Source organism: Biomphalaria glabrata, chromosome 15 (assembly GCF_947242115.1).
Source record: "Biomphalaria glabrata chromosome 15, xgBioGlab47.1, whole genome shotgun sequence".
NCBI classification, from domain to species: domain Eukaryota; kingdom Metazoa; phylum Mollusca; class Gastropoda; family Planorbidae; genus Biomphalaria; species Biomphalaria glabrata.
The window spans coordinates 5432211-5445334 of NC_074725.1; the positions used below are offsets into that span (position 1 = coordinate 5432211).

A 13124-nucleotide genomic window follows, 5' to 3' on the forward strand; every position below is an offset into this window, starting at 1 on the left:
TTACATATTAAATTAACATCATGTTCCACCTTTAAATTAGGCTCTGATCTAGTTCTTTAGTTCTAGATTTCTGGCATGCGAGGTGGTTGGAATCTCGTCTCAATGTCCGCGCGGTGAGCCGCAAGGCTGGAACTTGTCTGGTCCTCGATTTTCTTCTTAAGTCTATACACTTTGTTTTCTAAACCGGCTGATTTACATCCACCATGGATCCGTGTCCCTGGATGACCTTCAGTCAAGAGACTTTGTTATCCATGAATGTGTCCACGTTATTTCTGAACCTGACCCACGAGGTTGCTGAGCAGTGCGTGAAGGATTACTTCCGGCAGTTCCAACAGCCGAGACTGGAAGATGTCGTTAGCTCAAACTTCTTGGTGCTAAATAAAATGAAGACTTTTTTCTTGCCCATCACGTGCGCACTTGGGTTCGTGGGCAACGTGACTTCCACGGCCATCTTCTTGACCAAGTCAATGAGGAGAAAGTCATGTATTGCCTACCTGACCACCAAATGCCTAACTGATACATTCTTCTTGATGGCTCTGTTTATACTTTGGCTGGAAAGGTGAGTTGATTTAAATTACATTTCATTACACTTTCTCTATTCGATTAATTTGAAACTAAATTATAACAAGTAATAAAAATAATAAAGCTATGCCTTCGATTATGAGTACAGTGTTTTAGATGACTATTTAAACCCCATCGCGAACCTGCAAATTTTGCCACATCCTATGCAGACAAAGCATACGCTTCGACAAGGGTCTTTCTTTGAGTGTCGAATTATATGTCTCACGAACTTTGTGAGAGTTCTCCAGCTGTCTCTTTCAAATACCATCTGTTGCCAGCTGCCTTTTCCTTGACGCCTTTGTTGATCATTGTAGAGAGTCAGGGGTACCTATGTTCATGTAACAATAAAATCAAATTAGATCACTAATTTAATATTAAATCTAACTGAAAATATAGCAATAGTTTTAAATATTACTATTGATAGAACTGTAAATCTAGATATAACTTCAAGGGTAATCAAATTCAAATATAAATACTAACATGATGAAAAAATAGTATGAAATATAAACATAGACATTCATATATTTTAAAATGTAAATATAACCAGGGTCGCCGAGCTCTATCCTACAGTGTTCATATTGCACGCAGGCAGAACACTTTAGATCAAAACGCCTAAACAGTTGCTCCAAGTTTATCTTTTTAAAAAAAAAAAGATATTAGTTAAATAAAAATACATCACTTCATTATTTTAAATGATTCCACATCTTTTCACAGCAAAAATGAAAAACAAGCTCACAAAAAAACAATATTGGTAATATAAAGTTTTTTTATGGGTTAGTTACCGTTAGAATATAGTGTGCATTGTGTCTCTCTCCCTTACTTACTATAGCCTCCCCTGTTTCGAGCTAGTGTTATAAAGTTAAGGAAGACAGTGAACAAGGAAATGTGTTTATTTACAGGACATTACAAACACATACTAACAAGGCCTGTTTTAAGCACAGCAGTTTCATAAGCCCCTTTGACTTAGGATGAACGATCGCTCTCTAATGCCCACTTTCTTCTTATCTTATTGTCACAGATTACATTATAGAATTGTTTGTACATTTCACTTTTGAAAGTAATATAAGCCCTCGACATGAGTCTCGGGATTTAATCCTCAAATTTAGACACTTGTCATTCAAGTCAGGATTTACCCAAGGGACTTAATTAGTATGTTTGAAATCTATTGGTTGATTTGAATTTAAACAAAGACATTTTTGAAAAGAGTTAGCGCCAGAGAATTGGCGGTAGTAAGAAGGTAAAGTCAGTCGATAATATTAAGTCCTTGTAGCTAGTCACGTTTCTAAGAGCTCTGTTTGAAAGGCCTTTGTAATATGTTCCATGCTCATTGATTTGTAATTTGTACATAAACTGTACTTACGTTGTATTTAATAAAGTTCCAGAGTTTTGTTTTATCAAAGAATTGTCAATTGTGATTCTAGATCTTCATTTTTTGTTAACTATTGAATTCAAATAAAATCCCCGGCATCACAACACGTGACGTCATACCATCCGAATGTTGTTGTGACACTTATCTTATCTTATATAATACAGACTTTACTTCAAAAAAGAAGTTAACGACAGAGCACAACTTAGGGCATCTTCTGCAATACCCCCATTACACATATTAAAATTTAAAAAAAATATATTTCAACCAAAAATTAGCTCACGTTGGATATCGAACTTGTGATTTTAACACCGTCAGTTTCTTGATCGAAAAATTCTACGGATTAGCAGGCAATGTATAAGAATTTAATTATTTATTAGTACCTTCAGTATACGTAACTCATCAAGATCTAGAATCTACAAATAATCTTTACTAGATTTACGTAAAAATAGAAGCAAAGCTGCGATAATCTATCAATAAACGTAAATCAATTTTAAATTTAATTAACAACTCAGTTATCAACACACTAAGGCTGACTACAGCATGTTTTTTTTTATTGAATAATTCCTACGATATAGATCATGGCCTTTACCTCTATGCTTAGAATACGATGGGCAAAATTTTCCTGAACGGTAATGTATTAAATTTAGGAATCAATGAAGCCTTTCATTCCAAAAGATAGTCGATAGTATTTTCAAGAACACAATAGCCTGGGCATGCTACCCTGCCTCATAGTGGCGCCCGAATGGAAACGATCGTAGGAGGAAACGATTAGGCCAAAGGGTAGCAAAACAAGACTCCTTTGGGGTGCCTAAGGGGGTGCGAAAGCATCCATATTGCACTGTGCGGGGTTGTAAAAAAGCTTCCCGTTCCTCAAGGGCCGTTACATAAATGGCGTGTCCCGCACGGTTAGCCTGGTAAAGAAAAGGAAATTGGGGGGAGGGGGGGGACGCGGCCTCTGGCCAGACAGAACAGTGTACACTGTTCTCATTCAGGCCTGTGAGATGGAGCTCTTGTTTGCCTCTTCTGGCCTAGAGTTCAAGAGTCCAAGGGTCAACTCTACCTGACTGTTTCAAGAAGAACACGATAGTCGTTTCAAAACCGATGTTGCATCGGGTACCGAGCTCGTGATCTTGAACGAACCGTGCTACTTATTAAGCCAGAGGGCATTGTAGAATTGACTAATTATTTATTGGTACTTTTATTATATAGACATCTAGAACTAGATCTAGACTTCGGATTTAGAACTCTCAATATCTAGTCTTGATCTTCTTACGTAAGATTTACGTAAAAATATAAGCGACGCCTAGATAATCTATCAATAAACTTTAAGCGACTTTAAATTTAATAAACAACCCAGTTATCGGTATACTACAGCTGACTACGCCGTGTTGTTTTTTTTACACTAATCCATGAAGTTGTCACTTGAATAGAGCTATTTTAAAAATGATCTAATTTTATTTTTAAAAAATGTTTTATTTTAAAAACAAAAAACAAAGTTTACTTTCAGAAGATAAAATTTAGAAATTTGCAAGCTGTAAAATATCTTAAACTTAAATCTCTATCTTTTTCTTTCTTTTTTTTTTTATTAATCTAATTGTGACAGACGGACGGATAGACAGACAGATCACACAAAAATTGATTGCAGTTTTTCCACTTTTCGGGGGAAGCGGCGTTAAAACATGACAAAAATTATGTTTAATTTCGTTGGAATTCAAGAACAGTTAAGTCTTCACGCAACCCGAACTCACAAACAAGAAAAATACAAAAATACTTTTTGTTTTAAAAGCAAAGCTTATATTTAGTGTATAATTTAGTTTGGATCAGTCCTGTAATGAAATTTGTAATAGACTAACAATAATAAATCTGTGCGATTAGAAACACTTTTACGAATTGTATTTTTGTTAAGCGCAATCTCATGCTTTTAGCTTTCTCAATACGCTATGATCCTATCCTTATCTGGACCAGTTAGGAAAATGGGGGGGGGGGGGAGGAAGAAATAAAAGAAAGGTATATCTGTGTGGATTTTACTATAATTGGTTTTTAAAAGCAATTTAAAAAAACGACATGAATTCAAACTCGTGACTCTCGCCTCCTTGAGACGTGCATTCAGTCAAGTACAATTTCTTTCCCTTGTTCTAGATACCAAACAAAAATAACTAATTACCAATAGTTAATTAACTAATCGTTAAATTTGTTTATTGATTCTTACGTTGTCAGGTAAAAGAGATAATTGTGTAAAATTTCAGCTTGATCCGAGATTGGCTGTTGGAGAAATAACTTGTACAAATTTTTTACCAGACAGACAGACAGCCAGACAAACTAAGTTGATGTCAGCTTTGTAAAAATACTTTTACGACAACAAATAACAACAACAAATAACAACAGCAAACTATGCGAGCAACAGATAACAACATCGAATTTTATTATGCTTTGATAATATTCCCATCATGGTTTAGAGTTGAAAATTTTGTTTTGTGATTGAAAAGAACAAATTAAAGTCCCCAGCGCTAGCACTAAGTCAGTTGCATGAGGGGAGAAATAGAAATATGTTAAATATAAAGAAGGCTACAAAGACAGTTTGTGTGGAAACACAAACTCAAAATTGGCCCCCGAAGTGGTCCACCCAGGCAGGCTTCAATATTTTCAGTAAGAACATCCGAATGAAATTATATCAAAGAAAAAGGACAGGTAAGAATGGAGAAAGAAGGTTGATGGATCTTGTGTAGTGCCCCCAACGGTCCAGCAGATCAAAGGATAGGTAAAAGTGAATGTAAAGTTAGATGTGAACCTGGCCTAGCTAGTTCCCCTTTCAGACCTTGTGGTCTATAGGGCAGATGATGTAAGGTTCATCTGTTTTTGTGGCCTACGGTTAACGAGGGTGTAATGAAGTCAGCACAACGACCAACCGCCTTTACTTTTCCCTAACTAATGTCAGGTACTCATTATCATTAGAGCTGGGTGGACTCAGAGGCGCCCAAGGATTCCGAAGTTGAAAATCCCATTCTTCACCAGTATTCGAACCCGGGACCCCCGGTTCGAAAGTCAAGCGCTTTACCACTCAGCCACAGCGCCTCACCTGGCCTAACTGATGTCTTATGTAATTATGTGTGATACATATACGATGTATTAATTGCAAGAGAAGTAAATGCAGTTTATAAGATTACTACCACTTTTATGTTTATGTCTAACTAATAATGCATACTAAATAGATTTTTTCTCTTTAAAAAAAAAAGGTAAACATTTGTTTGTGTGTAAATATAGTACTTAGTATAACAGTAATTACATAACTTAACAATTCAAATATAAAAACAAAAATTTTTGACAAAAAAATCTACAACCGTTTGCATAAATGTGTTAAACAAATGGAAAACAGTAGCCTCCCCTAATAAAGAGCCACAAGTGTATTAGTGTTAAATAGTTGTAAAAGCCGTCTATTTTTATGAAAAAACTGCTTGCATAAGTGATTTGAAAAATTAGAGTTTTACTCTTTCAGAAAAGAAAAAAATAGCCGTTGCATCAGAACTTTAAATGGTCTAAAATATTGTGATGTCGGATTTTCACTATCTCTTCTAGTTTACGAGATTTAAACGTTGAAATCGACAATATTTTTATTAATTGTTTTCGTTTAACGCACTGGTTCTCAACCTTTTTAGTTCCGCGACCCCCCAATATAATTAGTCACTTGGCAGCGACCCCCAACCTAATTATTATTTTTTCATTTACAGATCAATAAATTTGTGATCATAATAAAATGTTAAAAAGTGTTATTATTCAGACTTGCATTTATTTACTTTTCTGTTGCGTGTTCACACTATACATGTTGCTAGCCAGCGGTAGTAGGACGGTTGAGCTTGTTTCTGTTCCACCAGATCAGGAATTCAGTAGCACAACGAATGTCATTTCCTGCATCACGTCTGCTTCTGAATTTGGACTTAATAACTATAAAGCTGGAAAACCTATTGTCACAAAGAAAGAAGAAGGCGCCAACACAATCTCAAAACAGGACGGGCTAGGAACTAGTTTGAACAACAAGTACGGTTCAGATCTGCTTGTTACAGCACGGTGGAATGGACAAGAAAAAACAACTTTCAATGATGAATAGACAAAAAAAATCTAATTTCCGGAGATCTTAAGCGACCCCTCGCAATTTGTCATTCGTCCCACAATGGGGTCGCGACCCACATGTTGAGAACCCCTGGTTTAACGCAACTTTCATGCTTATAGAATGATCACTGCCCTATGATCCAATCACTTTTATGGACCAGTTGTTGGTGAGTGTATTATTTTTGTGTCCATTTACACACTTCCGTGCTGCCTTTTAGCAAGCTATTTAAAAAAATAAAAGTTTGTTTTAAAATCGATACATGCGTTGTCATTAACCATTAACAAAGTGCCAAGTTTCAGCTTGATCCGAGAATAGGAAGTGGGAGGGGAGGGGGAAAACGAGTAAAAATTCTACCCAGACAGACAGACAGATTGAGTTAATTGAACCTTTAAAAAAATGCTTATTGTTAGCTTAATTATATTTTTATCTCAGATTTTCAAAAAAAGATAAGATAACTCAGCAGAGTGTTTGAAAACATTGAAAACTATTGCTAATTAGTTCTGGAAATGTCCATTACGAGGCTTCTATGAAACAGGTTGGACACAATTGCAATTTTATCCTGAATGGTTTGGGGAGAATCACTGTAATTATTTCTCTTAGTTTATAAAAGCCTAAGTATATTTTTTGCTTCAATGATGTTTTGAAGATGTTTTCTTTTATCGAGTGCCCGTTTTGTTTTTGCGAATATGTCATCGAAAGAGATTCTAAGATTCAAGGCCAATGAGAGATTACAAGGTCAAAAGACAGCTCAATAATCATGAGAGTCCAACGATTCAGCAGGTTAAGGGATATGTGAAGGGTGGATAGTTGGAAATGTTCTTTAACCTAACAGTCTAGTTGTACACATTAGCAACTGTTTAATCAATGAGCTGCCAAGCTAGGTCTTTAGTCTGTCATTTTGTTGATCATCTGATACAGACGTAGCAGTTACACAAAAATTATTTGTGATAAAATTGTTAAACTTAAAGATTATTTAAAGAAAAGTGAATCTACTCCCATTTCAGGTTAACACCCTCCTCACCAGTGTGTTTATCTATTTATAGCCAGATAAAAGATTTATTCACTTTTAACTTACTCAAACACTAAGTCACTTTCTTTCTTTTCTCTACCAAGTCACTTTCTTTCTTTTCTCTACCAAGTCACTTTCTTTCTTTTCTCTACCAAGTCACTTTCTTTCTTTTCTCTACCAAGTTACTTTCTTTCTGTCGTCTAGTAAGTCACTTTTTTATCTTATCTTATAAAATACAGACGTTACTTCAAAAAAGAAGATGATTACGTCCTAAGCGTCATGCATCTAGTCATGTATGTTAATCAATGACTTAAACTCTGCCAGTCATTGGTTTTCATGGCTAGCTCAGGCAACCCATTCCATGCTCTAATAGCACTAGGGAAGAAGAAACATTTGTACAAATTTGTTCAAGCGTATGGAACGAGGAATGTGTCTTTCTGAGTATTTTATTCGATTTTGTTTTTGTATTTGAAGATTATGGTTCAGTGTTTTATGCATGATTGCTAATTTGCTTTTAAGTTTTATATCCTGAAGCCTTTCTAAATTTAGTGACTTTATTAAAGGTGTTAGTCTAGTCAAATGTGAATATTCGTTTGTTATGAATAAGTACTTTAAATAAGTAAAATATTTTTCTACCGTCTACCAAGTCACTTTCTGTCCTCTACCAAGTCACTCTCTGTCCTCTACCAAGTCACTTTCTGTCCTCTACCAAGTCACTCTCTGTCCTCTACCAAGTCACTCTCTGTCCTCTACCAAGTCACTTGCTGTCCTCTACCAAGTCACTCTCTGTCTTCTAGCAAGTCACTTTCTGTCCTCTACTAAGTCACTTTCTGTCCTCTACCAAGTCACTTTCAGTGGTCTACCAAGTCACTCTCTGTCCTCTACCAAGTCACTTTCTGTCCTCTACCAAGTCACTCTCTGTCCTCTACCAAGTCACTTTCTGTCCTCTACCAAGTCACTCTCTGTCCTCTACCAAGTCACTCTCTGTCCTCTACCAAGTCACTTGCTGTCCTCTACCAAGTCACTCTCTGTCTTCTAGCAAGTCACTTTCTGTCCTCTACTAAGTCACTTTCTGTCCTCTACCAAGTCACTTTCAGTGGTCTACCAAGTCACTCTCTGTCCTCTACCAAGTCACTTTCTGTCCTCTACCAAGTCACTCTCTGTCCTCTACCAAGTCACTCTCTGTCCTCTACCAAGTCACTCTCTGTCCTCTACCAAGTCACTCTCTGTCCTCTACCAAGTCACTTTCAGTGGTCTACGAGTCACTCTCTGTCCTCTACCAAGTCACTCCCGTCCTCTACCAAGTCACTTTCTGTCCTCTACCAAGTCACTCTCTGTCCTCTACCAAGTCGCTCTCTGTCCTCTACCAAGTCACTCTCTGTCCTCTACCAAGTCACTTTCTGTCCTCTACCAAGTCACTCTCTGTCCTCTACCAAGTCACTCTCTGTCCTCTACCAAGTCACTTTCAGTGGTCTACCAAGTCACTCTCTGTCCTCTACCAAGTCACTCCCGTCCTCTACCAAGTCACTTTCTGGCCTCTACCAAGTCACTTTCTGTCCTCTACCAAGTCACTCTCTGTCCTCTACCAAGTCACTCTCTGTCCTCTACCAAGTCACTTTCTGTCCTCTACCAAGTCACTCTCTGTCCTCTACCAAGTCACTCTCTGTCCTCTACCAAGTCACTTTCAGTGGTCTACCAAGTCACTCTCTGTCCTCTACCAAGTCACTCTCTGTCCTCTACCAAGTCACTTTCTGTCTTCTACCAAGTCACTTTCTGTCCTCTACCTAGTCACTCTCTGTCCTCTACCTAGTCACTCTCTGTCCTCTACCAAGTCACTTTCTGTCCTCTACCAAGTCACTTTCAGTGGTTTACCAAGTCACTCTCTGTCATCTACCAAGTCACTCCCGTCCTCTACCAAGTCACTTTCTGTCCTCTACCAAGTCACTCTCTGTCCTCTACCAAGTCACTTTCTGTCCTCTACCAAGTCACTTTCTGTCCTCTACCAAGTCACTCTCTGTCCTCTACCAAGTCACTCTCTGTCCTCTACCAAGTCACTTGCTGTCCTCTACCAAGTCACTCTCTGTCTTCTAGCAAGTCACTTTCTGTCCTCTACTAAGTCACTTTCTGTCCTCTACCAAGTCACTTTCAGTAGTCTACCAAGTCACTCTCTGTCCTCTACCAAGTCACTTTCTGTCCTCTACCAAGTCACTCTCTGTCCTCTACCAAGTCACTCTCTGTCCTCTACCAAGTCACTCTCTGTCCTCTACCAAGTCACTCTCTGTCCTCTACCAAGTCACTTTCAGTGGTCTACGAGTCACTCTCTGTCCTCTACCAAGTCACTCCCGTCCTCTACCAAGTCACTTTCTGTCCTCTACCAAGTCACTCTCTGTCCTCTACCAAGTCACTCTCTGTCCTCTACCAAGTCACTCTCTGTCCTCTACCAAGTCACTTTCTGTCCTCTACCAAGTCACTCTCTGTCCTCTACCAAGTCACTCTCTGTCCTCTACCAAGTCACTTTCAGTGGTCTACCAAGTCACTCTCTGTCCTCTACCAAGTCACTCCCGTCCTCTACCAAGTCACTTTCTGGCCTCTACCAAGTCACTTTCTGTCCTCTACCAAGTCACTCTCTGTCCTCTACCAAGTCACTCTCTGTCCTCTACCAAGTCACTTTCTGTCCTCTACCAAGTCACTCTCTGTCCTCTACCAAGTCACTTTCAGTGGTCTACCAAGTCACTTTCAGTGGTCTACCAAGTCACTCTCTGTCCTCTACCAAGTCACTCTCTGTCCTCTACCAAGTCACTTTCTGTCTTCTACCAAGTCACTCTCTGTCCTCTACCAAGTCACTCTCTGTCCTCTACCAAGTCACTTTCTGTCCTCTACCAAGTCACTCTCTGTCCTCTACCAAGTCACTTTCTGTCCTCTACCAAGTCACTCTCTGTCCTCTACCAAGTCACTCTCTGTCCTCTACCAAGTCACTTGCTGTCCTCTACCAAGTCACTCTCTGTCCTCTAGCAAGTCACTTTCTGTCCTCTACTAAGTCACTTTCTGTCCTCTACCAAGTCACTTTCAGTGGTCTACCAAGTCAATCTCTGTCCTCTACCAAGTCACTTTCTGTCCTCTACCAAGTCACTCTCTGTCCTCTACCAAGTCACTCTCTGTCCTCTACCAAGTCACTTTCTGTCCTCTACCAAGTCACTCTCTGTCCTCTACCAAGTCACTCTCTGTCCTCTACCAAGTCACTTGCTGTCCTCTACCAAGTCACTCTCTGTCCTCTAGCAAGTCACTTTCTGTCCTCTACCAAGTCACCCTCTGTCCTCTACCAAGTCACTCCCGTCCTCTACCAAGTCACTTTCTGGCCTCTACCAAGTCACTTTCTGTCCTCTACCAAGTCACTCTCTGTCCTCTACCAAGTCACTTTCTGTCCTCTACCAAGTCACTTTCTGTCCTCTACCAAGTCACTTTCGGTCCTCTACCAAGTCACTCTCTGTCCTCTACCAAGTCACTTTCTGTCCTCTACCTAGTCACTCTCTGTCCTCTACCAAGTCACTTTCTGTCCTCTACCAAGTCACTTTCAGTGGTTTACTAAGTCACTCTCTGTCTTCTACCAAGTCACTCCCGTCCTCTACCAAGTCACTTTCTGTCCTCTACCAAGTCACTCTCTGTCCTCTACCAAGTCACTTTCTGTCCTCTACCAAGTCACTTTCTGTCCTCTACCAAGTCACTCTCTGTCCTCTACCAAGTCACTTTCTGTCCTCTACCAAGTCACTCTCTGTCCTCTACCAAGTCACTCTCTGTCCTCTACCAAGTCACTTTCACTCTCTGTCCTCTACCAAGTCACTTTCTGTCCTCTACCAAGTCACTTTCTGTCCTCTACCAAGTCACTCTCTGTTCTCTACCAAGTCACTTTCACTCTCTGTCCTCTACCAAGTCACTTTCTTTCCTCTACCAAGTCACTTTCTGTCCTCTACCAAGTCACTCTCTGTCCTCTACCAAGTCACGTTCTGTCTTCTACCAAGTCACTTTCTGTCCTCTACCAAGTCACTTTCTGTCCTCTACCAAGTCACTTTCTGTCCTCTACCAAGTCACTCTCTGTCCTCTACCAAGTCACTCTCTGTCCTCTACCAAGTCACTTTCTGTCCTCTACCAAGTCACTGTCTGTCCTCTACCAAGTCACTCTCTGTCCTCTACCAAGTCACTTTCTGTCCTCTACCAAGTCACTCTCTGTCCTCTACCAAGTCACTTTCAGTGGTCTACCAAGTCACTCTCTGTTCTCTACCAAGTCACTTTCTGTCCTCTACCAAGTCACTTTCTGTCCTCTACCAAGTCACTTACTGTCCTCTACCAAGTCACTTGCTGTCCTCTACCAAGTCACTCTCTGTCCTCTAGCAAGTCACTTTCTGTCCTCTACTAAGTCACTTTCTGTCCTCTACCAAGTCACTTTCAGTGGTCTACCAAGTCAATCTCTGTCCTCTACCAAGTCACTTTCTGTCCTCTACCAAGTCACTCTCTGTCCTCTACCAAGTCACTCTCTGTCCTCTACCAAGTCACTTTCTGTCCTCTACCAAGTCACTCTCTGTCCTCTACCAAGTCACTTTCTGTCCTCTACCAAGTCACTTTCTGTCCTCTACCAAGTCACTTTCGGTCCTCTACCAAGTCACTCTCTGTCCTCTACCAAGTCACTTTCTGTCCTCTACCTAGTCACTCTCTGTCCTCTACCAAGTCACTTTCTGTCCTCTACCAAGTCACTTTCAGTGGTTTACTAAGTCACTCTCTGTCTTCTACCAAGTCACTCCCGTCCTCTACCAAGTCACTTTCTGTCCTCTACCAAGTCACTCTCTGTCCTCTACCAAGTCACTTTCTGTCCTCTACCAAGTCACTTTCTGTCCTCTACCAAGTCACTCTCTGTCCTCTACCAAGTCACTTTCTGTCCTCTACCAAGTCACTCTCTGTCCTCTACCAAGTCACTCTCTGTCCTCTACCAAGTCACTTTCACTCTCTGTCCTCTACCAAGTCACTTTCTGTCCTCTACCAAGTCACTTTCTGTCCTCTACCAAGTCACTCTCTGTTCTCTACCAAGTCACTTTCACTCTCTGTCCTCTACCAAGTCACTTTCTTTCCTCTACCAAGTCACTTTCTGTCCTCTACCAAGTCACTCTCTGTCCTCTACCAAGTCACGTTCTGTCTTCTACCAAGTCACTTTCTGTCCTCTACCAAGTCACTTTCTGTCCTCTACCAAGTCACTTTCTGTCCTCTACCAAGTCACTCTCTGTCCTCTACCAAGTCACTCTCTGTCCTCTACCAAGTCACTTTCTGTCCTCTACCAAGTCACTGTCTGTCCTCTACCAAGTCACTCTCTGTCCTCTACCAAGTCACTCTCTGTCCTCTACCAAGTCACTCTCTGTCCTCTACCAAGTCACTTTCTGTCCTCTACCAAGTCACTCTCTGTCCTCTACCAAGTCACTTTCAGTGGTCTACCAAGTCACTCTCTGTTCTCTACCAAGTCACTTTCTGTCCTCTACCAAGTCACTTTCTGTCCTCTACCAAGTCACTTACTGTCCTCTACCAAGTCACTTTCTGTCCTCTACCAAGTCACTTTCTGTCCTCTACCAAGTCACTTTCTGTCCTCTACCAAGTCACTCTCTGTCCTCTACTAAGTCACTTTTTGTCCTCTACCAAGTCACTTTCTGTCCTCTACCAAGTCACTTTCTGTCCTCTACCAAGTCACTTTCTGTCCTCTACCAAGTCACTTTCTGTCCTCTACCAAGTCACTTTCTGTCCTCTACCAAGACATTTTCCTTCTGTCATCTACTGCCATTATCTTGAAATTCGAAGTGAGTTAATTTACAAAAAAAAATGGCTTTCCTTTGTTTGGAACTTTTCTCTTTAAAGTTTTTTCCCTTTTTTTTTCTTCAAGCAGTGATCTGTTAGTTATTTTAAGTTTATCAAGTTGGCCCAACATCACATGATCGTATTCTATAAACGTTAAGTCCCTAGCCAACCAGCAGAAGACATCAAGCTATCAAGGGGGATTCACTTTGATGTTCCTGCAATGGCCCTAGAATGACGTCTGCTCGTGTTTT

General features: G+C 40.1%; 1 protein-coding gene across 1 annotated transcript in view; it reads left to right on the forward strand.

The window, feature by feature from the left end:
- The first annotated feature begins 203 nt into the window (after positions 1 to 203).
- The window catches only part of LOC106069755 (C-C chemokine receptor type 5-like), a 30756-nt gene continuing 17835 nt past the window's right edge, over positions 204 to 13124 (forward strand). The window contains exon 1 of the mRNA XM_056013048.1: positions 204 to 559. Within this exon, the coding sequence (XP_055869023.1) occupies positions 204 to 559 (356 nt within the window). The remainder of the gene's footprint in view (positions 560 to 13124) is intronic.